At 41.5% G+C, this 23,335-nt stretch overlaps 2 protein-coding genes across 3 annotated transcripts; both read left to right on the plus strand.

Moving 5' to 3' along the window:
* Nucleotides 1–162: 162 nt before the first annotated feature.
* rskrb (ribosomal protein S6 kinase related b) lies at nt 163–12,427 on the plus strand. 2 transcript variants are annotated; one of them, XM_057821345.1, is made up of 13 exons: nt 163–417; nt 4,529–4,819; nt 4,888–4,971; nt 5,208–5,276; nt 5,401–5,470; nt 7,265–7,372; nt 7,501–7,541; nt 7,634–7,661; nt 7,798–7,887; nt 7,979–8,067; nt 8,495–8,605; nt 8,679–8,792; nt 10,780–12,427. In XM_057821345.1, exons 1-13 carry the CDS (start codon nt 394–396, stop codon nt 10,948–10,950), a joined length of 1,290 nt encoding a protein of 429 aa, XP_057677328.1. In that variant the 5' UTR covers nt 163–393; the 3' UTR covers nt 10,951–12,427. The 2 variants fall into 2 exon arrangements, with proteins under 2 accessions (XP_057677328.1, XP_057677329.1); XM_057821346.1 differs by having other exon boundaries at nt 164–1,382; nt 10,780–12,426.
* Nucleotides 12,428–12,997: 570 nt separating this feature from the next.
* aldocb (aldolase C, fructose-bisphosphate, b) lies at nt 12,998–22,350 on the plus strand. The gene is made up of 9 exons (XM_057821765.1): nt 12,998–13,165; nt 17,064–17,180; nt 18,852–19,063; nt 19,582–19,636; nt 19,731–19,891; nt 20,790–20,873; nt 20,953–21,127; nt 21,199–21,398; nt 21,644–22,350. Exons 2-9 carry the CDS (start codon nt 17,069–17,071, stop codon nt 21,734–21,736), a joined length of 1,092 nt encoding a protein of 363 aa, XP_057677748.1. The 5' UTR covers nt 12,998–13,165; nt 17,064–17,068; the 3' UTR covers nt 21,737–22,350.
* Nucleotides 22,351–23,335: the final 985 nt, after the last annotated feature.

A 23,335-nucleotide genomic window follows, 5' to 3' on the forward strand; every position in this document is an offset into this window, starting at 1 on the left:
TTGGTACATAAGGTTATTTTTAGAATAACACATGAATTATTTGTCGTTTCTCTTAAATGATGTATCATTTCCGGCATTAAAATCGACCATAATCGAAAGAGACTGATGCCCTATTTGGTAGACAATGGGCGGAGTTTACGACCAGTCCTTTGGTTTCCGCCCTCTGATTGGCTAACGAGAGAGTGGGTGGATTTATGGAATCGTCACACGCACCCGGGATTAACCTGTGTCTTCTTTTTATAATGTCGCCATATTGCAGCGGTCGCTCTGTTTCCGTGTCGATTATCGATTGAAAGTGATATTTGTTCCTCTCACTTTGCGAGGTTTACGTAACTGTTTTGGATAGAGAAGGTTCCGGAGCCGCGCGACGGCTCCGATGAGGCGCGCTCGCAGATGGGCGCCGACGGCAGCAAGAAGGTAAATAGATGGGGTGCATTTTGGCGAATGTGATTGGAGGGGGGTGCCCCCGTTTCCGTGGTGATGATGACGCCCGTGCATACTTGTTTATATGTTATTTTTAAAGGATACGTATTTAAACGGGAGGCACAATAATTATCCTACACCCTCCGTTACACACGGGCTGCACATCTGCTGTGGCCCGTAGGCTACTATGTTGTAGGAGGCACGTCACGTGACTCAACCACTTCATTAAGTACACTAGTTGAGCTGCTTCGATTATCCCTAGCCCCTGGAGCATCTTTGTATGAATATGATGAGAAAACGTTTAGTTGAATAAAAAGTTTAGCATTGGATTTCGATTTCGAACGTGTAAAGAGGTGGAGCATCCTCGTACTTGACAGAGACGCAGTTATCTCGTTTTAAAACCAAAAGGCTCGTCGACACGCAAGTATGTAGTTTTAACATTTTTTTTCTTAACACAATGACATTCTAGAGCCACCTTTCTCTCGCTTAAAAGACAATGTACGGGTAATTCCTTTCCCTTACATTACAGTTAAGTAAACTGCCATTTTTTAAACACTGCAGTTTCGCTAGGAATTGTAAAAAAAAAAAAAAAAAAGTAGCATCATGCTAATTGTAAAAGGAAGTCGGCGTTATGTCACGATGACGTCACCTCGCTGAGCAACGTGTCGCCATTTTGCGAAGGGGGCACGCACAGCTAAACATTCCGTAGACAAACGTCTGAAATTCATATATTTCAGGTGTGTTTTGCATCTTTTTTCATAAAAACGTCTTAAACATGGCTTACTATTATCACGAGACACTGCCAACAGACGCGATGAGGCGATACAATTTAAAATTACCGTGTATTGGCTTGCAATTCTGCTCATACAAAGTCGCAGCTGATAGCTGGATGAACAATCCAAAGGAATGGCCTGCAGTGGAGTTCGGAAACATCTACAACTACCTCATAAAGTCACCCAGTAAGTTGACCTTTACCAATTACGTGGAATATGTACTGTGTGGAACTAAGAAAACTGGTAGTATATACGGAGTGATAATTTCTGCCGTAACCGGTAATTCACCTCCAAGCGTTATTTAGCCGTGAACACGTCACAGCAAAATAACCAATTCCCTCCAGGCGAATAATATACTATACGACTAATCGGAGCAGTTCACGGCAAAAGAAAAATAACGCTTTGCGAGTTGCCGGTTACGTTAATAATAAACACTGCCTAGTCTACTGAATCGTAGCAGCTAATTGGGAAAAAAAAAAAAAAAACGATTAAAGTTTACTCACCAGTAATAAATTGTCGGCTGCAAACGTAACTGTGCTTGGATTTAGGTTCCCACAGGCGAGAATAGTTCACGGAACAGTCTTCTTTTACTGTTCCTCGATTAATTGCCATTTGTTTCTCCTTTTCTTCTCACAAGGAAGAATGAAGAACTTCAAATGCGGCTCCGAACTCATCCTTGTTTGATAACCCGGAACACAGCAAGTTTGAGTTATTCTGACGGAAAAAAGAACGCAAATAAGACGAAAGTTCAACACGTTTGTATTACAGTGCACGACAGAGCAATTGCTTGTGACTCGTCTTTTGCCCCGTTTTCAATATGGTGACGCTTTGTTGTGGCTGGTGACGTCATTAATGCCCGGATGTCCGACTGCCTTTATATGCTAATTTCCCCCCCACGCACACAAATTTATGCCAAATGGCAGCTCGTATGCGTGTGTGACGTGATTACTGTAACATTTGGGCTTATTTACAGCTGACCCTAAAACAGGCCAATATTACCATGGGAAGAAAATACAGAAAATGTTTATTAAAATTATATGATATTTAGAGCAACATTAGGTAACTTTTCAACCTTTATAAAATATTTTCACAACATTTGTGATAATATGTCGAGTTTGTCGACTGACACCTAGTTGAATGACACCTCTTTTATATCTTGAGGGGGTCTGTATCGCTTCCACCGGCACTAATTTGAGGAGGGTGGCAGGAACCATGCAACACACACGCGCACAAAAAAAAAAACAAATGTGCTGACTGCTTTACAGCATACGTCACTCCCCCCTTTTCCCATTCATCATAAAGACTGAAGTCGATGCGAACGCTTTCGTGGGAATGCTGCAAATATGTCAGAGCAACAAAAGAGAAAAATGTTTTGTTTGAGGAGGAAAAAAAGAAGCTGCTAGGATATGCTATTTTTTATCCACAACTGGATTAATTACCGTATTACTATCCGTCCTTCACACAGCCGCTGGAAACGTTGTAGAAATGTTGTCCATCTAATTTGTCCATCTAATCCATCCGCAGGTGACTGTGAGATTGATTTTTGATTCATTCATGATTTTACGACACTGTTCGGGTGTGCGCTGGTCCTCATGGGAAACGTCTTCCTTAAAGAGCATACGACAGGAGAAAGTCTTAAATGGCATTATTATGTGAATTAGAATCATATTTGGAGACGATTCGACTATATACAACAATTTAGCAAAGCGCAGATGACGAGAAATTAGTCTTTTAATCTGCCGGTTAGCCACGCCTACCATTATAGGGCCTAGCGTCCCCAACAGGTGGATGACGTCAGCGGTAGACTGGGCTCATCGGTTTTACTATTCAGCCCATTGAGGGGGAATTATTCAGAACGAGGAAAACGCGACAAAGAGAGCCGCAAAATGTCATTGTTTCAGTCTCTCTATGCCAATATTTTTACAGGATATTCTTTTTATCCAAGTATTTTTCCCCAATAGCTATATAAATGGCTTGAGAAGGACCAGTCAGCCCGTCGAGGGGGAGCTATTCACAACGGGGAAAACGCGACGAAGAGAGCTGCAAAATGTCATTGTTTCTGTCTCTTTACTTCACTATTTTAATCCAAGTATTTTCCCCAATTGCTAAATAAATGGCATCGTCATGACAAATAACAGTCTTGTGCTAAATGGAATATGAAATAATAAAAATGCATTTATTCAGGACGACATGGCAAAATTACTCCATAATGATCAAAACTGTCGACTTCACCTTTACTATCGCACCTCCCGAACGATATTTTATGACACCTAAATCGGACATATGTCATTTCCCTTCCCCGGCTTCGGAGAATGTAAACAAACCAAAAGGTGTGACAGCTAGCCGACATGCTAAGCCGAACCGAGTGATGTTTCAAAGTCTTCGAATCGGAAAATCACACATCACTAGCCTGGATTTATTGACATGACGACTGGGTTGTCGATTGTCTTCGCGGATCGGCAAACCGCCCGGCGGAGAGCAATTTACAGTTCGTTCTCCGGAGGAGGGCGGCTGCAGTTGTTGTGCAGCTAACGTGCTGCTAATGAGCATGAGGAGAGCTTTTTACATGCCTATCAATGATCAAATGTAAGTAGTCCTTTATTTAAAGAAAGTTTGTAGTGTTTACTTTGTAATCGCTGTAATAATATTTGACATAATACAAAACAAGATGTTTACTCACTTCCTCCTAAGTCCAGTGGTCCCACAGTAAATATCCACGGTGAATGGGAACCTTTTGAAACTCCAAAAAGGCGCATACGCCTCTCCCTCATACAGAATGATTTTTCTGCAGCCGTTTGGCTGGCGTGATGCGAAAAATAAACATATTAATCCGCAAAATCAGCTGAATCCTTCGTCCTCAGACACAACAGTACGCTGTATAGAGAAGAGGACGTCTTCTACCGTACACGTCACAGCGCCCTCCTCCTCAATGCAAGACCGAAGCCGGAAGTCACTAATTTTCATGGCGCGGGATTAAAAAAACTAAATAAATATAGCGATCGCTTCCACACACATCCAAGCGGTCCATATCATTCAGGAGCATAAAATACCGCGTGTATTATGAAATAAACATGCTTTTTCGTGTCACATGCACTTTAAGGCAAAACACTACCACTTTTCTCCACCGGCGTCGCTAAAATTACCCAAAACTGAAAAGTTACCACGTGTTGCTTTATATGTAAGATATGTTTTAAATATATAATATAGATTAGTCTAATGTTTATAATTTTTGCTCATTGTGATATTTTGATCGAGACATGTCTAAGACCTGGGAACTGTTTATAAACTGTTTAAGAAAAAGTGTTACCAAGTGATTTCCCAAACTCCACCAGAGGCCGGCTGATGGCCGGGAGGAAGAGTCCCTCTCGTCAGGCTGGCGTGGCTTTCTGTCCGGCATGGGCCTATCGCTGCCTGCTGCCTTGTGCCGCCTGGCGCCGTCCGCTTTGCCCCTGGGTAGACGGCGCATGCTTCAAGGCAGGGCACCCGACATCCCCGAGCACGTATTGAGGCTGGCAGGCGTAGGTCCTGACAAGCTCAGGTCGGAGTGGAGCCTGCCGGGTTTCGTCGCCATGTTCTTGCCTGAGTTCCCCCACAGGGCCATGCCTAGTCAAGAGCACTTTCAGGTAGATGCTTTTTGCAATATGGACCCATGCCTAGTAGTAGGGTGTCTGATGGTGTCTCACTCTGTCAGGTGTTAGGTTACATCGCCAAAGGTTCTTTTGGACCCATCTTGAAGGTGAAAGATAAGACCAAACAGAGAACATACGCCGTTAAGGTCAGTCTGACTGAAAATGTAAAAAGTCAAGCATTGCCGAATGGTTTACAAATGAATTGGGGCTGGGACTTTTTACGCTTTAATAACAATCAATTCATTACAAAAGATTAAAGCCGTTAAAAAAAAAAACACGCATCTTTATAATTCACTCATTCGTTTTCTGAACAGCTTATCTTTAAAGCAAATCTTACAATGTGAAAATAGGTATGTCGTAATGACAATGTGCCCTTCTGCAGGTGATACCCAAATCTGAGATTCTCCGACTGGGCGTTCTGGAGCAGTCTAAAGAAGAGGTGATAGTCCAGGTGAGTACTGCTATTTCTGTGGTGCGTGCTCTTCTGGGTACAGTGTTTGAATTTCCCACTAGTTTTAGCGTCTACTCCCACCTGGAACTGAGTGGTAGCACAACTTTTTGAATTTTGCCCGCAGCGTCAGATTCGGCATCCATTTGTCCACGACCTTCAGGACTGTTGGCAGACGCAGCGCCACCTCTACATTAGTGAGTCCGCCACAGAGCAGTGAACCCCCTGAGCTCCTACCCAAAAACCCCAACTTCAACCTCACTATGCACATCCTCACTTCCAAACCGATAATCTCCCAATCTAATGCTCGGAAAATAGTGCTGTGTTGCGTTTTCTGCTTTTACCCTCCCCCTTTCCAATCATTCAGTGATTCAGAAAGTGTGACCTACTTTGTTTTGCTGCCCATTCCACTCTGTGAAAAAGAGCGCACACGCACTGGCCCTCAGGACCTCAGAGAACCCCCACCGTCCCTGTCTCCCACACAATTCCTTTACCCACCCCACATTTGTGCTTGACTAAGGGAATCACATCAATACAGTAATGCACTCTCGAGCTGAGTGTATGCAGATAACAGTGAGAGGTGTCATAATGGTCATTTTTCCCAGTTTTTCATCATCACTGGCTCCTTGCACAATAGAAATAAACATCTGGAACACACCTATAGAACTGTAACTATACATACTTTAGTCGAGTAAGAATACCAAATCTGACGTCTTTGACCTCATTACCCCAAAGTGGTATCACCTCTTCCATTTTATATTACAAACATTTATTGCAAGCTAGATAATAATCCCTTTATCAGTTCTTGAGTTATACTTATCACAGTATAACTCATTGTATTAAACTATAGCATTGTATTAACCCTTTATCGGGTCATTTACTGTTTTTGGTCATTTTTTAAAAATGTAGCTGTATAAAGACTTTTCAGGTTGTGTAGGCCACAATTTTAACATTTGCTCTACAAGTGATGTCCACACATGTGGACGCTAGCTCTCAGTTATAATTAAATTATACTTATATTTTATCGTTAATCATTGTTTTTTATTTTAAAATATATATATATGGATAAGTGTAATTAAAAATCAATACAATTTTAATAAAAACACATTTTAAGCAACACTAGGTAACTTTTTAACCTTTATAAAATATTTTCATAACATTTGTGATGGTACGTTGACTGACAACTAGTTGATTGACACCTTTTTTATATCTTGAAGGGGTCTGTATCGCTTTCACCGGCATTCTTTAACTTTGACAATGGTGGCAGCAACCCTGCCACACAAAAAAACTACAAATGTGCTGACTGCTTTAGGTCACTGATGACGTCACTTCCCCCTTTCCCCATTCAATATAAAGACGGATATGTATGCAAACATTTTTGCGCTAATTCCGCAAAGACGGCAGAGCAACAAAAGAGACCAAAAGTTTTGTCTGAGGAGGAAACAAAGGCTACCACAATAAAAGGATACTCAAGAATAAACATTGTCCCGGCGTTCACTCGCTGACGTCAGCCCCCACCCCCCATCCAACTGAACTCATCAGCGCTGACGAGGTGGGGGGGGGGGTTGCCACACGGTTGCTAACCGTCATGTTATTGTTTAGGCACAACTGGTGATTGATAATTGGAGAATGATTTCACGACACTATGCGGGTGTGCACTGGTCCTCATGGGAAACGCAGTCTTCCTTAAGGCAAAACACTACCGGTTCTGTCCACCGGCGTCGCTAAAATCGAGTAAAACTGAAAAGTTACCTAGTGCTTTAATATGAGAAAAAAATTTAGCCCCCCAATAATAATAATTTAAATAATTTAACTTTTAATAATTATTTAACTGCTTGTTATCGTCAAGGATAAATGTTCAATTTGTGGCTGTGAATGCTCATGTTTCAATTCCAGTGACGTCTTGTGCCATCTATGGCAGCCAATAAGTGCCCAAGAAAAGGTTATACTGTATATGTGTGCAAAATGATTGTGCCTCTTCCATCTTGTAGTGTGCGACTACTGCGGCACTGGCGACCTGTACACCTACTGGCAGATGATTGGTCTATTTGCCGAGGACACAGTTCGGGTGTTTGCTGCTGAGCTTGGCTGCGCACTTGGTGAGTTCACCGTTCACGGTTGTAATAGTTATTTAAAAAAAAAACATTATTAAGACAAAAGGGGGCTCCCAAGCTGAGACGCTGCGTGTGGAGCAAGATTGTTCATATCTGCTTTTTGTTCCATGTAGGATTTCTTCACGACTTTGGAATCATCCACAGAGACGTGAAGGTGTGAAAGTCTGTTATATTTACCTCTTCAAGTATTTTTCCATTAAGAAAGTCACAAACTGTACCTTACAGTTAGGTATAATTTCATTCCAGATGGAAAACATTCTGCTTACGGACAATGGTGAGTCTGCATATTTCCCCAGTAGAGGGCAGAAAAGTGTCAGTTGGCTTCCAGAACATCCTAAAATCTGTTTAATATTTGTCAATGAAAATGACAGACACTAAAATGATTTATTTGAACCAATGGCGTGTTCCAGGACACCTTCGCCTGGCTGACTTTGGTTTGTCCCGTCGCCTGGAGCGGGGAGGCCGGGCTTTTACCATCTGTGGGACCATACAATACATGGGTGACGAACGTTCTGGCACATCATATAACAACATAAATGATAATATGAGGGTATTGTCGTGACTCATTAGCACGTTCTGTCTGCCCCGCAGCACCCGAGGTGCTGAGCGGCGGTCCCTACAACCACGCGGCCGATTGGTGGTCGCTGGGAATCCTGCTCTTCTCATTGGCTACCGGCAAGGTGTGTTGTCATGGAAACTTCTGAGTAGGCCTGAGAGATAAAAAGATATCATGAATTAATTCAAGTTTTATATTGAGGACGATTTTTTTGGGTTATGTTTGTCTTTTTTTTTTTTTGCCAAAAAGGAAATCTAGCAACCAGTTATTTAACAGATTATCCCATGAGAAATAGTTTGTTTCCTTTTGAAGTTATTATCTCTGTATTTACCTATCTGTAATTTGTCTTTTGATCTTAACGTCTCCTTAAAATGCAGTAAAATCTGGAAAAAAAAAATCCTATATAAAATTTTCGGTAAATAAAAATCTGGCATTTTATTTTTAGTCCTTATTGCCCAGTTCTTCTACTGATGTTTCCAACCTGGTCAAAAAATCTAAAGCTTGACATTGATGCGGATGATTACACTCTGTATGAAATTTTCCTCGCCCAGTTCCCTCTGCCTCCAGAGCCAGACCACTGTGGCATGCTGAGGCGGGTGCGGTCTTTCCCCTATGAAATGCCCTTCAGTTTGAGCCCCCCTCTGGCCATGCTCATCACCGAGGTGAGCATACCTTGATAATTGCAGAGCAGGGCCTCCCCCATGGGATCATTTGCACAATCATGTTTCTCTGTAGTTGCTGTGCAAAATGCCCACCCGCCGACTACGCACCTTGGATCGCTTCCAACGCCAGACCTTCTTCCGTGGGCTCAGCTTTGACCAAAACCTACTGCAGCGCCACCCTGTGGAGGTAAGTCAACTTTTTTTCTCACAAGAAAATTTGCTGATGAAATTGCTGCGATATTTCACTTTAAAGTTCCTGTGACAGCATAAAAAATCTTAAATAGCATTATTATATGAATTAGAACCATATTTTGAGACGATTCGACTATATACAACAATTTGGCAAAGCGCAGATGACGAGAAATTAGTATTTTAATCTGCCATTTAGCCCCGCCTGTCATTATAGCGCTCTAGCGTCCCAAGATGGAGGATGACGTCGGCAGGGTCACGTTTTCATCTGATTTAGAATTCAGGATCGAATATTCCCCCATTGAGGGGGAAGATTCAGAAGGAGGAAATGCGACAAAGAAAGCAGCAAAATGTCATTGTATCAATCTCTCAACTCCAATATTTTACAGGATATTATTTTTATCCAAGTATTTTTCCCCAATCGCTAAATAAATGGTATGGTCTTGACAAATAACAGTCTTGTGCTAAATGGAAAATTAAATGTTAAAAATGCATTTATCCAGTACGACAGGGCAAAATGACTGCATATTGGTCAAAACTGTCGACTTCTTGCACCTTCCGAACGGTATTTTATGCCACCGGAGTTAGTCCGGCTTTTGTCATTTCTCTGCCCCGGCTTCGGAGATGGAGGAAAGAGCGTAAACAAAACAGGAGGCGTGACAGCTAGCCGACATGCTAACCCGAACCGAGCTGCTTTTCCAAGTCTTTTTCTCGCCTTTCGAAAACAAAAAACAAAACTACCCCAGATCATATAACACGGCGGCAGTGTTGATCGTCTTCACCGATCGGCCAACCTCCCTGTGGGCTGGAGTGCTCGTTGCCGGGGAAGAAGCTGGAGAATGACTGCCGAACAAGCGGCCGACGTCGGAGCGCGTGGCTACCCGAGCCCAACCCGAAGATAGTGGTCTATCGCTGGGGACTCAAAGAGGGCAGAGGGGTCGGGAAGTCTGGATGATATGGAGAACCGCAGACGAAAGCGGGGGACTGCACAAGCATAAGCCGGCTATAGCGTGCTTTCGACGGGCACGCAAAGAGGACTGAGAGGGGTGTGTGACAAGCCGCCAGTCATCGGCCGAGTGGCCTTCTCAGTGGACAAGGAACATTGTCAGCCACAAAATCCAAGCCACTTCCTTATTAAAACGTGTGCCACGATTCCAGTATTTGACATAATACAAAACACATAGTTTACTCACTTCCTCTTAAGTCCAATAGTCCCACAGTTGTCGGACTTGTTATGGCCAATCTTTGTGGTGAATGGGAACTTTTTGAAACCCCAAAAGGCTCACACGCCTCTCCCTGGTGCAGCAACAAAAACCTGCAGCACATTTGGCTGGTGTGATGCAAAAAATAAACTAATTATTCCGCAAAATCGGCTGAATCCGCAGTCCATCTGTACGCTATAAAGCAATCCTGTATTGTGAGATGCTGACCCGGGTGACGTCACATTCGCCTTCTTCCTCAATCCAGGAAGTCACTCATTTTCATGGCGCGGGATTCAAAAAATTGAATGTATAAATCGATCGCTTTCACACACATCCAAGCGGTCCATTTCATTCAGGAGCATAAAATACCGTGTGAAATATGAAATAAACATGCCTTTTGCTATCTTAAGCATTTTAACACCGCGATACGACTTTTGCTACACGTTGTTACAGATTTGCCTCAAAAGACCGAGAAAGCGAAAAACAAGTTTAACCCTTTATAAGGCACTCATTGGCTCATTGACGGTGCTAGACGTCCGATTCATTTCAACAGGGAGGGGTGAATGAACAAATGTTTCAAATTACTGGTTACTAGATTTCGTTTTTGGCAAAACAACAACAAAACTAACTTTTTTTTTAAATTACAATAAAAAAACTTAAATAATTCATAATATCAATTTATCGCCCCAGGCCTAGCCTCAATGGCAGTATGACGACTATAATACCCATACTTGATGATGCCTCTTCATACATTTTGTAAAGTCATGTGGCTGTTCTTTATAGGTGATTCTGGAGCTGAGGGAGCGACCCGATCGTGCCGCCAAAGCCCGCCGAGGCCTCACGCTATCACTGCAGCCACTCAAAGGCTTCGATTACGACTCGCTGCTCAGCCCGCCGCACACACCCGATGCGCCGCCGCAGGAAGCAGGACCGCGTAGGGAGGTGTTCGTTTGACACATGAACTCTGCTAAGCAGTACACGTACAGTACAGTACAGTACAGTACAGGTTTTTTAAAGTTTGCGAGTGACAAAATTGCTGGTCCATACTTAAAATGGCTTATTGGTGGATTAAAATTAGTTTATCGCTAATAGTCATCCAAGCCGTTTGAACTGGGAGGACTGGCGTTTGAACTGGGAGGACTGGCATTGAATGAACCAAAGTTTCTTCGCTGCAGCCCTCACACTTCAAATGGATTGGACATCTAGGGATAAACATAGTGGTGGGAAGGTGCATTTTGCCTAGAGAAAGAATACATTTTATTTCTTAACATCCAATCCTTTCGAAGGGGAGTTCCGGCAGCAAATGAACATTGAATTAGATGTCTACAAGTAATAAACTGGTGAGAGGTTGCTTCTTGGCCAGAGGAAAAACTAATTTTATTTTTTATCTAATTGGCTGCTAGTGACAGCACTAGACATTCAATCCATTTGAAGTGGGACAGCGAATGAATGAACGTTCGCTCATTGAAATTCCCAGCAGAAGGTTCCTTTTTTTTTTTTTATAATGGCAGTGTTTGTAGCTGTCGGCCATCTTGGGTAGAGTGACCTGCGGTTGGAAATGAGATCTTGAAAAGTACATATAGCACACTCTCTGCACGGTTTTTCTTACTACTCCCCTATACCTACTGTATGACATCAGTTTAGTGCAGAATCGGTACCGATACTAGTACGTCTAGATTTTGGAGCAACACTACCTGTGATTAACAAGCAGCGCTAAATTGTGAAGCTTTTCTGCCTATGCTGATGCTGTCTAATTAAGCCGGACAGCTATTTACAATATTTTAAGCACTGTATCCTGTGGCCTGAACACTTGTTTCCACCATGAAAAGCACCTTTTATACCTTTTGTGTTTGCACAACAGGAAACGTTATCTTTAGTGGGCTTTGGATATGCTGCAACTGTTATTTTGCAAACAATGGTCACGCTACCTGAAGACAATGCACTCTTATTTTCTGTGTAGTCACTTGCGCAAAGAAATGCCTTTTCCTAAATAACGTTGACTTTACATCTCGTCTTACCACTGTGGAAACGTCACAACTTTAACTTAGCATTTTGACAGAAGGGAACTTTTTTTTTTTTTTTTTTTGGTCATAAAGTATGTTTCAATGTACCTGAATGCCTCTCACACGTGATCCTGACTTTTGTGTTTTTGGTATGCAAATGTTTGTTTATATGTATAGTATATACAAATAATCCTCTTTATACAATTTATAAGAGAGTTTTGGATGTTTACATGTTTTTTGAACATTAATAAATGAAGTAAATGTGCTACTTTTGTGACTGGCATTGTGAGAAATATGATTGGGGCAGGTTTCAACATGCAGCTTTTCTCAATAGATCTTGCCCAACACGGAGACTGTTATGACACGTTGGATGGGAGATTACATACAATTTTGCACAATGATATCTAATGCAAACATTTTGTTTGCTCAAAGGGAATTTTTTAGGGTGAGGGAGCATTCTGCGTTATACTCAGGCATGATCCATTTATGCTATGACTGAAACATTGTTGATGGTAACTAATTCACATTGTTGATGGTAACTAATTCACTACCATTGATATCGATATTCATTAAATGCATTTTAATTGGCTGGCGATTTTTTAAATCGAGTCTCGTTCGTCAATTACCCTCAACCAGCCACTGAGTTAATATCAGGCTGGCACAAGCTTTTATTAATGAAAGAGCAACACTTCTATTATTGCTGTATGGCGTGTTTATTTGAGCAAGACTCACCAGCCAATAAAATAGGAACTGCTATCCATATGACGCAATGCAGTTCAACGCCACCAAAAATCATGACTAACGTGTTAATAAAAACACTTTATTTCCCTTTTATCCAGAAAACAGGCGCACCAGTACATTTAGTAGTTTTATATAGAGTTAATTGCGTTAATACAGATAATCACACATATTTTTGAGATTCTAAAAGTCGTTTCGACAGCTTTGGAGATTGAGTGATGCTCTCCCGCGCGTGCGCATTAGCGACTGGTCTGCCTCCCTCGGTTATGACGCGTCGCCCTCTTAGCCCCGCCCATCCTCCGCTCCCTGAAGGTTTTGTAAAGCGTCACGTTGCTCTGCAGCACAGTCGGTGAAGCACTGAAGCTTGGCATCTGTCGTCCTACAACCTCCTCTCTTCTATTTTCTCGCACTTCCTCCCCACAAGACAGGTAAGAAGACCTTTTTCTCCCATCGCAACTTCCTCCGCCATTTTGTTCCCCTCCCATCGTGATGCTTCGCCTTTCATCTTGCCTAGCATAAACCGTCAGCTAACCGTGAATTCTCCCTTGACAGCGCTACAAAAAATACATTTCCCCTTGTGTCACACGTTAATACATCGTTATACGTTTCCAAAGCGTTTGGTGTGGGTACGCCATAGAATTAGGGAATTAGGGGTGAAATGGAATGACCTTCAACGAAGACAAGGTAGCCTGTTGCGTGTTCGTGTATTATCGCTCGACTTGGCCAAGCTGTGCGTGCGCGTGTGCGTGCACGTGTGATGCCAATGACAGTGATGAGGAAGGCTGGCTTGCGCGTGAGCGAGTAGCTGTTCCCGAGCACGTAGGCATCCTCTGTGGAAAGGGGGCGTGGCCATCCGAACGTCCTGTATTTTCCCACACTGCACGTTGAATGCACTCAAAAGTGCCATTTCATTATCAAAAATCGGTTTGCTCGAACCAAGGATCGATATATCGTTTGAAAAGATGTCAGTGTTTTCGAAAGATTGAACTACCAACATTTTCCACTAGACCAAAAATTTCCACGATAATAGTGGCTATGTTGACTCATTGGCTGCCATTGACGACATTAGACGTCCAATTAATTATGCCTAAATGGGGGTGAATGACCATTTGTTCATTCGCCCCTCCCATCTTTATTGTGATTGATTTTTCTCTTGAAAATTTTCAATTTATTCCAGTACTCATCAAGATAGGACAGTATTTGACTTGAGTCAAGTCTATTTTCATTTCATTGCGGCTCTCAAACATTTTCTAAGACGAGATTCCCCAATAAACTGCGCAACTACCATAACTTGTTCATAATGTCACGTTTTGCTAAGTAATCCTGACACCATTAGTGCTTACTATAATCTTTGAAATGTTGTCTTTACGTTCCTCTAAACTGCATTAGGAAAACAATTAATTTAGCTTCCCTTTTCTAAAAGATGCTTACCTATAAGATGGCTTGCGAGACACTTGCGGCCATTTTGAAACAGTGAATGATGTTCATGTTTTAGTGCCATTGATGACGATGCACATCCGAAGTGGGAGAGGCTGGCAGCCAGTAGTGGTCGCCAGTTCAAATGGATTAGACGTCTATCGCCGTCAGTGGCAACCGGTGAATTAAAATGATGTCACAGTGGGGGATGGGCTGACCACTGTCGATGTCGCAGTGCTGAAATGGCGAATGCAACAGGCTGTGACTGGAGGCCCCACACCTCCTGCCCTGACACTGCAGACGCTCCCCCTGCTCTTGTGGTGTTTTAGGATTATGTTACATGTTTATATCATGACAGTTCTGCCTTGACTGAAAGTCTCTTGGCGGTATCAACATGCCTAACAAGTCACACATTCTTAGATTAAAAAAGAATGTGTGAAATGGACACATTTAAAATAAAAATCAGTAAACACAAAATGTCATTCATAACAGAGCGTGCAAAAAAAAGTCTCAACCCTGGAACTGAAAAGTAAGTCGTCCGTTTGGTTTTAAGGCATCTGGTTGGAGTGATCGAACCATCGCTGTCCTGCCAGTCAAAATGGACTGGATGTCTAGCGCCGTCAGTTGCAGCCAGTGAGTTAAAACCAACTTATCAATAGGGGTGGAAACCTCCTTGTATCTAAATATACGATATGATTTGCAATACAAAGCTCACTATAACGATGATCTCACGAGATGACAATACAACGATTATAGATACATTGGTTAGGAAATATTTCTACAAAACAACTAATAAACAGAAAAAAGCTATCTTCATCCTTCTGCTGTAAGTTCATCACGAGTAGACTTCCAATCCATTTGAGCTGGGAGGGTGGCGGCGAATGAACCCCTCCTACTTCAAACGGGGCACTTCTACGGCCGTCAGTGGCACCCAATGCCAGGCGACAAAGTCATTTTAGGATATTTCAGTTCATTACATGTTGATTTTCAGTAACGTCTTGTGGATTTGGTGCCATTTTATGGGTCACTTCCTCTTGATTTTGGGTTACAAAGCAGGAAATGACACAGGAATGAAGAGGCATTGACTCAAACGTAACAGGAAGAGACCTGTAAATGCCCTAGAAAGTACAGGAAGTGACCTGTAAATGCCCCGAAAACCGGAAAGAGTGACTGCGAATGGTTTCGAACGGACGAACGAACGTTCATTCGCCCTTCCCAGTCTTAATGGATTGGCCGTCGAGCGCCGTCAATGGCAGCCATAGAGTTAACTGAAGCACTATTATGGCGGAAGATTTTGGTAGCAACTTGTTGGTTCCTTTTTGTTTTTTTAACATTGACACATTTTTAAAACGATATTTCAAATCTTGGCATGGGCATATTGATAACCTTTTGGGACTCAAAGTATCACGATATATCACCATTTCGATATTTTGTCACACCCCTACTTCTTATCATTATAAGATTTTTTTTTGTTTTTTTTTTTTTTGTTTAAAAAAAATTGACAGATGACGCGCCTAACTGTGGTATTTAAATTGTGATGTTTCACAATTTCACGCTGTTGACATTGTCTCCAAAGATGTGAGCAACAAATTCAGGCACCCACGTTTGTCTGCGCTTGACAAAAGATGGCTGCTATTTGCTGAGCGTGCATTTCCTCTGGTCAGCAATGCCTTTTGTTTGCCTTTTACCAAGTGTAAACAACAGGATCTGATGTCTTCACGTTCACCTGCGTGTGTTGTTACTTCACAACGATCCCTAAGCCGAGGATTAGCACGCAGGATGCGCGCGGACTGTTGGCTGGCCTCCAAACCCGACTCACTTTGTCAACCCGTCGGCGCATTGTTTACGCATAAATGCCCCCCTTTGTGTGAAACTTGGGCTGGAAGTTTATGGGACGGCGACATAGTACAAACTGGAACACAAATTTTGACGCTGTATGCAGTCATGCAAGGGTAAATAAAAGTTACCGTACTCACTACGTAGTGAGCTCAACAGAATAATGGATAACCACAAGGGTTGGGACTTAATTTTAAAAAAATAATCAAAATAATTTGCGACTTTGTAATTTAATCACAATCCTATTTGTCCTCAAAATATATTTTTCAAAAAATCTGGATAGATCTTGGTGAACAACTGAATGAAAAACACACAGGGGCAAATATCGTGAACACAAATAGATTGGATTTAATCAGATTTACATACAAATCTATGAATATAATCAGAAAATATCCCTGGCCAAATACGTATAAAGAGACTGTTATGGAACATAAAGTGCCATTGCAGGACATTTTTCTCCTAAAACAGTATTGCTCAATGGGTTAAAAAAAAAAAAAAAGCTGTAATAAATTGATTCAATGCAAGAATGTGCCTCAACATTGCAGTTAATTTAAAAACTTGAAAGTTAAGGAAGCACTAAAGATTTTTTGAATATGCTGCATTGCTCTTTGTCATCAAAGGTCTCCTTCTGTGGTGGCATCACAACGACCAAGATTAAGCACTGTCAAAGAAAATGTGAATGAAACGTTAGCGTTGCTGAGGAGAGCATAGCGAGCTGAGCCGAGCTGTGCAGCCTCCCATTACATAATGGTTCTGCCTGTCTGCTTGTGCAGCAGAACGCTTACATAATCAATTATTTATAAGGGAAAGCAACGGGAGAGAGGGATAAAAGCATGGTAAGCATGCTCGCCAGCACGTCTCCGACTGCTTGCCGCTTCCCTCCGTTCCCAAGACGTACCATGTGTTGAAGGCACCTTTTGAGGAAAATTCAGTCTGGTGTGATGCAAAACGGCTTCAGTGGGATGCCAGAACATTCCATTGCACCCTTGAAGCATCAGCTGAGGTCGCTGTGTTTGATGGGTTCAATAAAGCTTGAATCGTGACATGAGCCCCCCTTGTGTTTTTGTGTTTCAGCCACCATGACTCACCAGTTTCCCGCACTGACTCCCGCCCAGAAGAAGGAGCTGCAAGACATTGCCCTGAGAATCGTGGCCCCCGGCAAGGGCATCCTCGCCGCCGATGAGTCCACAGGTTTGGTTCAGTACTTGTGTGTTTTCACTAGGGCTGCAACAAATGATTATTTGAATAGTTAACTAATTAGCCTATACAGTATTTAGTCATCTATTCCTCTGTGCTTAAAATACCAAATGTTAATTTGCATTGAAACTATAAACTATGGCGCGAGAAAAGTTGGACGACGATTGCATTGTAGCTACGTAACTGAATCATTGTTTTCCAAAGCAAATGCAGATGTTCGCTAGTATCTTATTTTGATTTATTACGAAATCAATCAGACTGCTTTCATCAAGAACTACAGAAATGAGACAATATATGCTGTTCAGAGGCTCAAAGAAAAGGATTTGATTGATTTTTAGGTCAGGAATATCGATGATCGAAATAGTTATCGATTCATTTGATATATCAATAAGAAATAACATTGAAAATCAAATATAAATATTTCTCACCAAAAAATAGATTTACGATTGTTTTCTCCCATTACTTTTTAAGAACAAAAAAACAAGAGCTAAAAAAAAAAGTTTAGGGCTGCAGCTATCGATTATTTTAGTACTCGATTAATCGATGAACTAGTTAGTTCGAATAATCGATTAATCTGATAAGGAACATAAAAAATTAAAATACCTTGAGTGAGCCTCAAAAGGTATTAAAAAAATAAATAAATAAATGAGAATCTAAGTGCAACAAAGAACAATTAGCTAACTTACATAGCAAAGGTCCGCTAGCTTAAATGCTATAAAAGGGTTTTTTTTTTGGGGAACAAAGCTTTTAACAAATGGTTGAAACACATATTCCCACAAAAAAACGGGTAATAATATCCATAAATTACGAATGCATTTAAATGTTGGTCTTAACAGGGAGCAGCTGGATTCAGCCATGCCAAATGAGTTATGTCATATTCACTGTTGCCACTACAGGGCAGTGTATCAACCTAAATCAATAAAACTAAATGTGAACACTTTCAAAACAAACCATTACAACGCCACTTTAATTAAATTAAATTAAATGAATACCTGAAGCAGCAAAATAAATCCGAATCTTTTTTTTCTAATCGAATTACTTGAGTTAATCGATTAATCGTTGCAGCACTAAAAAAGTTTAACACTTAATATGGCACTCAATGAAGTCATTATGACCATTCACAGCCAGTCCTCCCAGTTTAACGTAATTGGATGTCTGTCGTTGTCAATGCCAGGAATTGAGTTAAATACTATGAAAAAAATTCATGTTTGAATTAATTTAAATTTATTCTTAATTAACATATGTGAATTTGGATAGTTTTTGAATGACAAAAAAGTCACTTGCCCTATAAGGGAGTTAAAAAATGTTGAATGATGAACAAAATAAAGTACAAACGTTTCTTGAATATCTTTTTCTCTCCCCCCTATTTTTGTTGTCAGCCCCCAAATACAAAGTAATAATATCACAAAGAAACAGTCTCTTTCTCATGGGATAATCTTTTGAATAACTTTTTGCTAGATTTCTTTTTTTGGGCAAAAAAGAACAGAAAGAGATGCCACTAATCAATTTTTAAAAATAATCCATGATTGAAAAAAAAACTTTAATATAACATGGATTTATCACCAAAGCCTATTTATTGCCCTCCAAGTTTGACGTCTATCACCGTCAGTGGCAGGCAAAGAGTTAAGTGCTTCACACCTTCATATAAGTGTGCGCTGCTTTCAGGCAGCATGGCGAAACGCTTCACCCCCATCGGTGTGGAGAACACAGAGGAGAACCGCCGGCGTTACCGCCAGCTGCTGTTCACGGCAGACGAGCGCATCGACAGCTGCATCGGCGGCGTCATCTTCTTCCACGAGACACTCTACCAGAGCACCGACGATGGCACGCCCTTCTCCAAGCTCATCAAGGGCCGCGGCATTGTCGTCGGCATCAAGGTGTGCGCTCAAAATAGATGCCCAATTTTGAACTCTTTTTGTGCCATTGACAATAATAGAGGTCCAATGATTCATTTCATCTTGGTCTTGACTTTAAATGAGTTTATCTCTATGGAGGTCCAATCTATTCAAAGTGGGAGAGTGGCAGTGAAAGAACAATTGTTTATTCGCTGCCACCCTCTCACTTCAAATGAATTGGATGGGTATCGCCATCAATGGCAGCAAAGTAGTTAAGAGGGTAAAATGCAGACACGGCATGTTTAGGGACATTCATGGAGGCCTCCCTATGTGTTGTGTCAACACAAGATGTCAAACAGTGTGGCCCACTTTGTTCTTTAACCAAGTCCATCAAGTTCTCTGATTACATTTAGTGCATACATTTTTTTGTTCATTTCTAATTAGTTATCTCTTTAAATAACTTCTTTCAATTCTTAAAATTAAAAAGATACAAATAACGATTTGTATTTGAATAAGGTTTAGCGAGTTTACCCAGTCTCTGAATCCCCTTTTTTCTGCAGGTGGACAAAGGTGTTGTTCCCCTGGCTGGAACCAATGGAGAGACTACAACTCAAGGTAAGAGGAGGGGGCAGCAGTGCGTAACACTAAACAAACTATTATGTCCATGTCTTCTTGTCCTTGACCTCTTCTTGTATGTCTGCACTGCAAGGTCTGGACGGGCTGTCAGAGCGTTGCGCTCAGTACAAAAAGGACGGCGCCGACTTTGCCAAGTGGCGCTGCGTGCTGAAGATCAGTGATACCACCCCATCCGAGCTGGCCATCTTTGAGAACGCCAACGTGCTGGCCCGCTACGCCAGCATTTGCCAGCAGGTTGGCACGTTTGTTTAAATTGGCATTTGTGCGCCTCTGCCTTTTAGAAATGTCAGAAAAGAAGACGATTCAAGGTCACGAGGTGACTGCTTTTGCTAGTTCGATTGGGCGATGTGGTCTAAAAGTACAATATCAGATTTTTTTTCTCTCCCACATATATTTTTAAAAAGCCAATAAGAACAAAAGACTGAAATAAGATTAACCCTGAGGGCACTCATTAAACTCATTGGCTACCATTGGCGGCGCTTGATGTCCAATCCATTTTGACTGGGAGGTCTCCCTTCCAGTCAAAACGGATTGGATGTCTTGTGCTGTAAGTGGCACTGAAAGATGAGCATTCACTGCCAGTCCTCCAAGTTCAAATGTGGACTCAAGGAATCAATTACTATGAAGTTTAACAAAAAAAAGTATTAAGAATATCTATTATAATTTATTAAGAAATAAAACAATCAATAAATATGCTAATAAAAATGTTATTTTAAAAAAATTGTATAATTTAGATCCGGCATATATATGTAGACATCACTTGTTAGGTCATGTCGACCACACACACACACATATATAGGCCTACCATTTTTTTTATTATCAAAAATAGTCATTTGCCCTATAAGGAGTTAAAAGAAGAAAAAAGTTCAATGTTGAACAAAAATAACGTGCATGTAGTGCAAAACCTTTTAAATATTTTTCTCCACCTATTTGTGTTGTTAGCCCCCAAATACAAAATAACTACACAAAGACACAAACTTTCTTGTGGAATAATTTACTGTATAACTGATTGTCTTTTTGACAAAACAATAACAAAAACTTTTAATCATCCACAATAAATAATAACTTGTATCAATAAGTAACATTTGATTTGGCCCAAGTTAATACGATTAATGTGTGCTTTTGATTTCAGAATGGTATTGTTCCCATTGTGGAGCCAGAGATCCTCCCTGACGGAGATCATGACCTGAAGCGCTGCCAATATGTCACCGAGAAGGTACAAGGATCAACAAAAGTCTAAAGCTGTGCATTGTAGTGTCTATAACGTTGGTTAACACTTTCCGGTCTGCCGCCAGGTTCTCGCCGCTGTGTACAAGGCTCTTTCGGACCACCACGTCTACCTGGAGGGCACTCTGCTCAAGCCCAACATGGTCACTGCCGGACACGCCTGCCCCAGCAAGTACAGTGGCGATGAGATCGCTATGGCGACCGTCACCGCCCTGCGTCGCACCGTGCCTCCTGCCGTCACTGGTGAGAATCCGCCGAAGTCGTGTCCTCCTGGCACGTGAGCCTGGCCGATCGCTCATCGTTGCCCTTTTCAGGCGTCACCTTCCTGTCGGGCGGGCAGTCCGAGGAGGAGGCCAGTGTCAACCTCAACGCCATCAATACCTGCCCCCTGGCCAAACCCTGGGCGCTGACCTTCTCTTATGGCCGCGCGCTGCAGGCCTCGGCCTTGCAGGCGTGGCGAGGGGACCTCAACAACGAGAAGGCCGCCACCGAAGAATTCATCAAGCGTGCCCAGGTTTGTCACAAATTAAATAGAGCCAATATATGGTGCAAATTTATTCAAGTCTCATCCCCGCAAAGAAATATACTCTGGGTGTGGACCCCTGTAGCAGTTTTATTTCTTGGGTGGTTTAAATTTTACAATATTTATCTAATTACCTGCCATTGACAAGGATAGACATCCAAGTCATCTAAACTGGAGGTTAAGCACCATTGACGGTGCTAGACGTGTTGAATGTATTTCATTTCTCGTTTTTTTAGGCAAACGGACTGGCCGCCATGGGCAAGTACGAGTCCTCTGGCAGTGCCGGCGCAGCTGGACAGTCCCTCTACGTGGCCAATCACGCCTATTAAAAAGCAACCACGTGACCGAGTTAGGCTTCTATCTGCTCAGCTGTTAACCCTTAACCCCTTCATCCCCACACACTTCCTCCATCCATGCATCACTGGCCTGCGCTGTCTACTGAACTTAATTATGACGATTAAAATATTAGGTGTTTAAAAAGGAGCACACTGAAAGGGACCTGCTGTATTTTTATGATCGAACAAATCAAAACTGTTGAAAGTATTTTGGAAGTAGGACCAAACAAACAAACAAAAGAAATAGACTTCTTGTCTCCTTGTTTAGCATGTGTGGGACCAAGCAATCATCATGGGGACATGGAGGAGTTTGGGAGGTGATGGTCTGGGGAAAAAAAGAGACTCCGCTTCCAAGCTCCCACTAATACCTTTTTTGTGTGTGTCTGTTAGCTTTAAATTGCAGTTTTAATGTATCCGGTTGTGTTAAGCTGTCAATATTGTGTGTCATTGCCCTCCCCCCAGAGGATGGAGAAGAAGTTCATGATGGTTGGCGGGGAGTCACTCACTGCTGTAATGGATCAACTGTGATGTTTGTGTTGTTAATATTGTTCTTGAAGCACTCGCTTTGTCAAATAGTGAAGACAAATAAACTATATTAAACAGGAAAACATGTTGTTTGTGTGCTTCTATTATATAGTCTTTATTTAAATTTTGGTCGATTTTGCTACTTCACACTTCTAAGGCAATTGATTTGGCTGAGTACTAGGCCTGGGCGATTATTCTGTGTAATGAATTGTTTTTTTTTTAAATTTTTTTTTTATAGTGATTACAAATTAATTGGATGGTTTTGGGGGGGCAAAAGGAAGTTAAATTAGAAGTTATTTCTTTGTAAGAGCTGTTTGCACAAATAGAGGCAGAAACCGCAGACAGCAAGGGGTTGAGATTTTCGTTGTCATATAGTTACCCTTTTAAACATTATTTTTCAATTTTTTTTTTGATCGGTTATCATCTAACATATCAGTGAAAATGCGACAGTAAAAAAAAAAAATACAATTAAGCGATAGTTATGAGGTAGATACCCGTGACTTTTTTTTACAGACGCCAAATTTTTCATTGTGACGTAATTCGTCTAAAAGTTTAAAATATGCGAGAGTAATTTTTTTAAGTCGTTTTTTTTTTTTTTAAACTAAATATTAGACATCATATAATTACCTTCTTTTTATGGCTAGGTTAAGACAAAAACTGTTGCGCGATGTCTGTAAGCGGGGGTTTTCAGGGTAAAACGGACAAATTAAAAATAGTTCGGAGGCTTAGTGCACCATGAAACTGCTATGGCTGCATATAGACATATTGTTCTATCAAAAACAACAGTTCTTTTGGCTTAAAATACAGCCGTTTATTTTAAACTGCTTTTTCAGTCTTGTCTGTGTTTTCTGCCATATGTTTTGGCATCTCTTCCGGGGCCGGATCTATGGGGGGGCCGGGGTGGGCACGGCCCACCCAGACGTGAGTCGTGCCCACCCAATCAAAATGTCGGTGTTCTGTTATGCATAAAAGATTGATGGGTTTTGTGATAATTAATTTTTAAACTGTGATTAACTTGATTAAAATTTTTAATCGTTTGACAGCCCTAATATAAATATATATATATAT

Source organism: Corythoichthys intestinalis, chromosome 18 (genome assembly GCF_030265065.1).
Source record: "Corythoichthys intestinalis isolate RoL2023-P3 chromosome 18, ASM3026506v1, whole genome shotgun sequence".
NCBI lineage: Eukaryota > Metazoa > Chordata > Actinopteri > Syngnathiformes > Syngnathidae > Corythoichthys > Corythoichthys intestinalis.

Bases quoted from the DNA above. Each gene is read 5' to 3' on its own strand.
- aldocb (XM_057821765.1), top strand. From the start codon at position 17,069: ATGACTCACCAGTTTCCCGCACTGACTCCCGCCCAGAAGAAGGAGCTG. The intron at 17,181-18,851 runs GTTTGGTTCAGT...CGCTGCTTTCAG, and splicing joins CGCCGCCGATGAGTCCACAG to GCAGCATGGCGAAACGCTTC. The intron at 19,064-19,581 runs GTGTGCGCTCAA...TTTTTTCTGCAG, and splicing joins GCATTGTCGTCGGCATCAAG to GTGGACAAAGGTGTTGTTCC.
- rskrb (XM_057821345.1), top strand. From the start codon at position 394: ATGGGCGCCGACGGCAGCAAGAAG. The intron at 4,972-5,207 runs GTCAGTCTGACT...GCCCTTCTGCAG, and splicing joins AGAGAACATACGCCGTTAAG to GTGATACCCAAATCTGAGAT. The intron at 5,471-7,264 runs GTGAGTCCGCCA...TCCATCTTGTAG, and splicing joins GCAGCGCCACCTCTACATTA to TGTGCGACTACTGCGGCACT.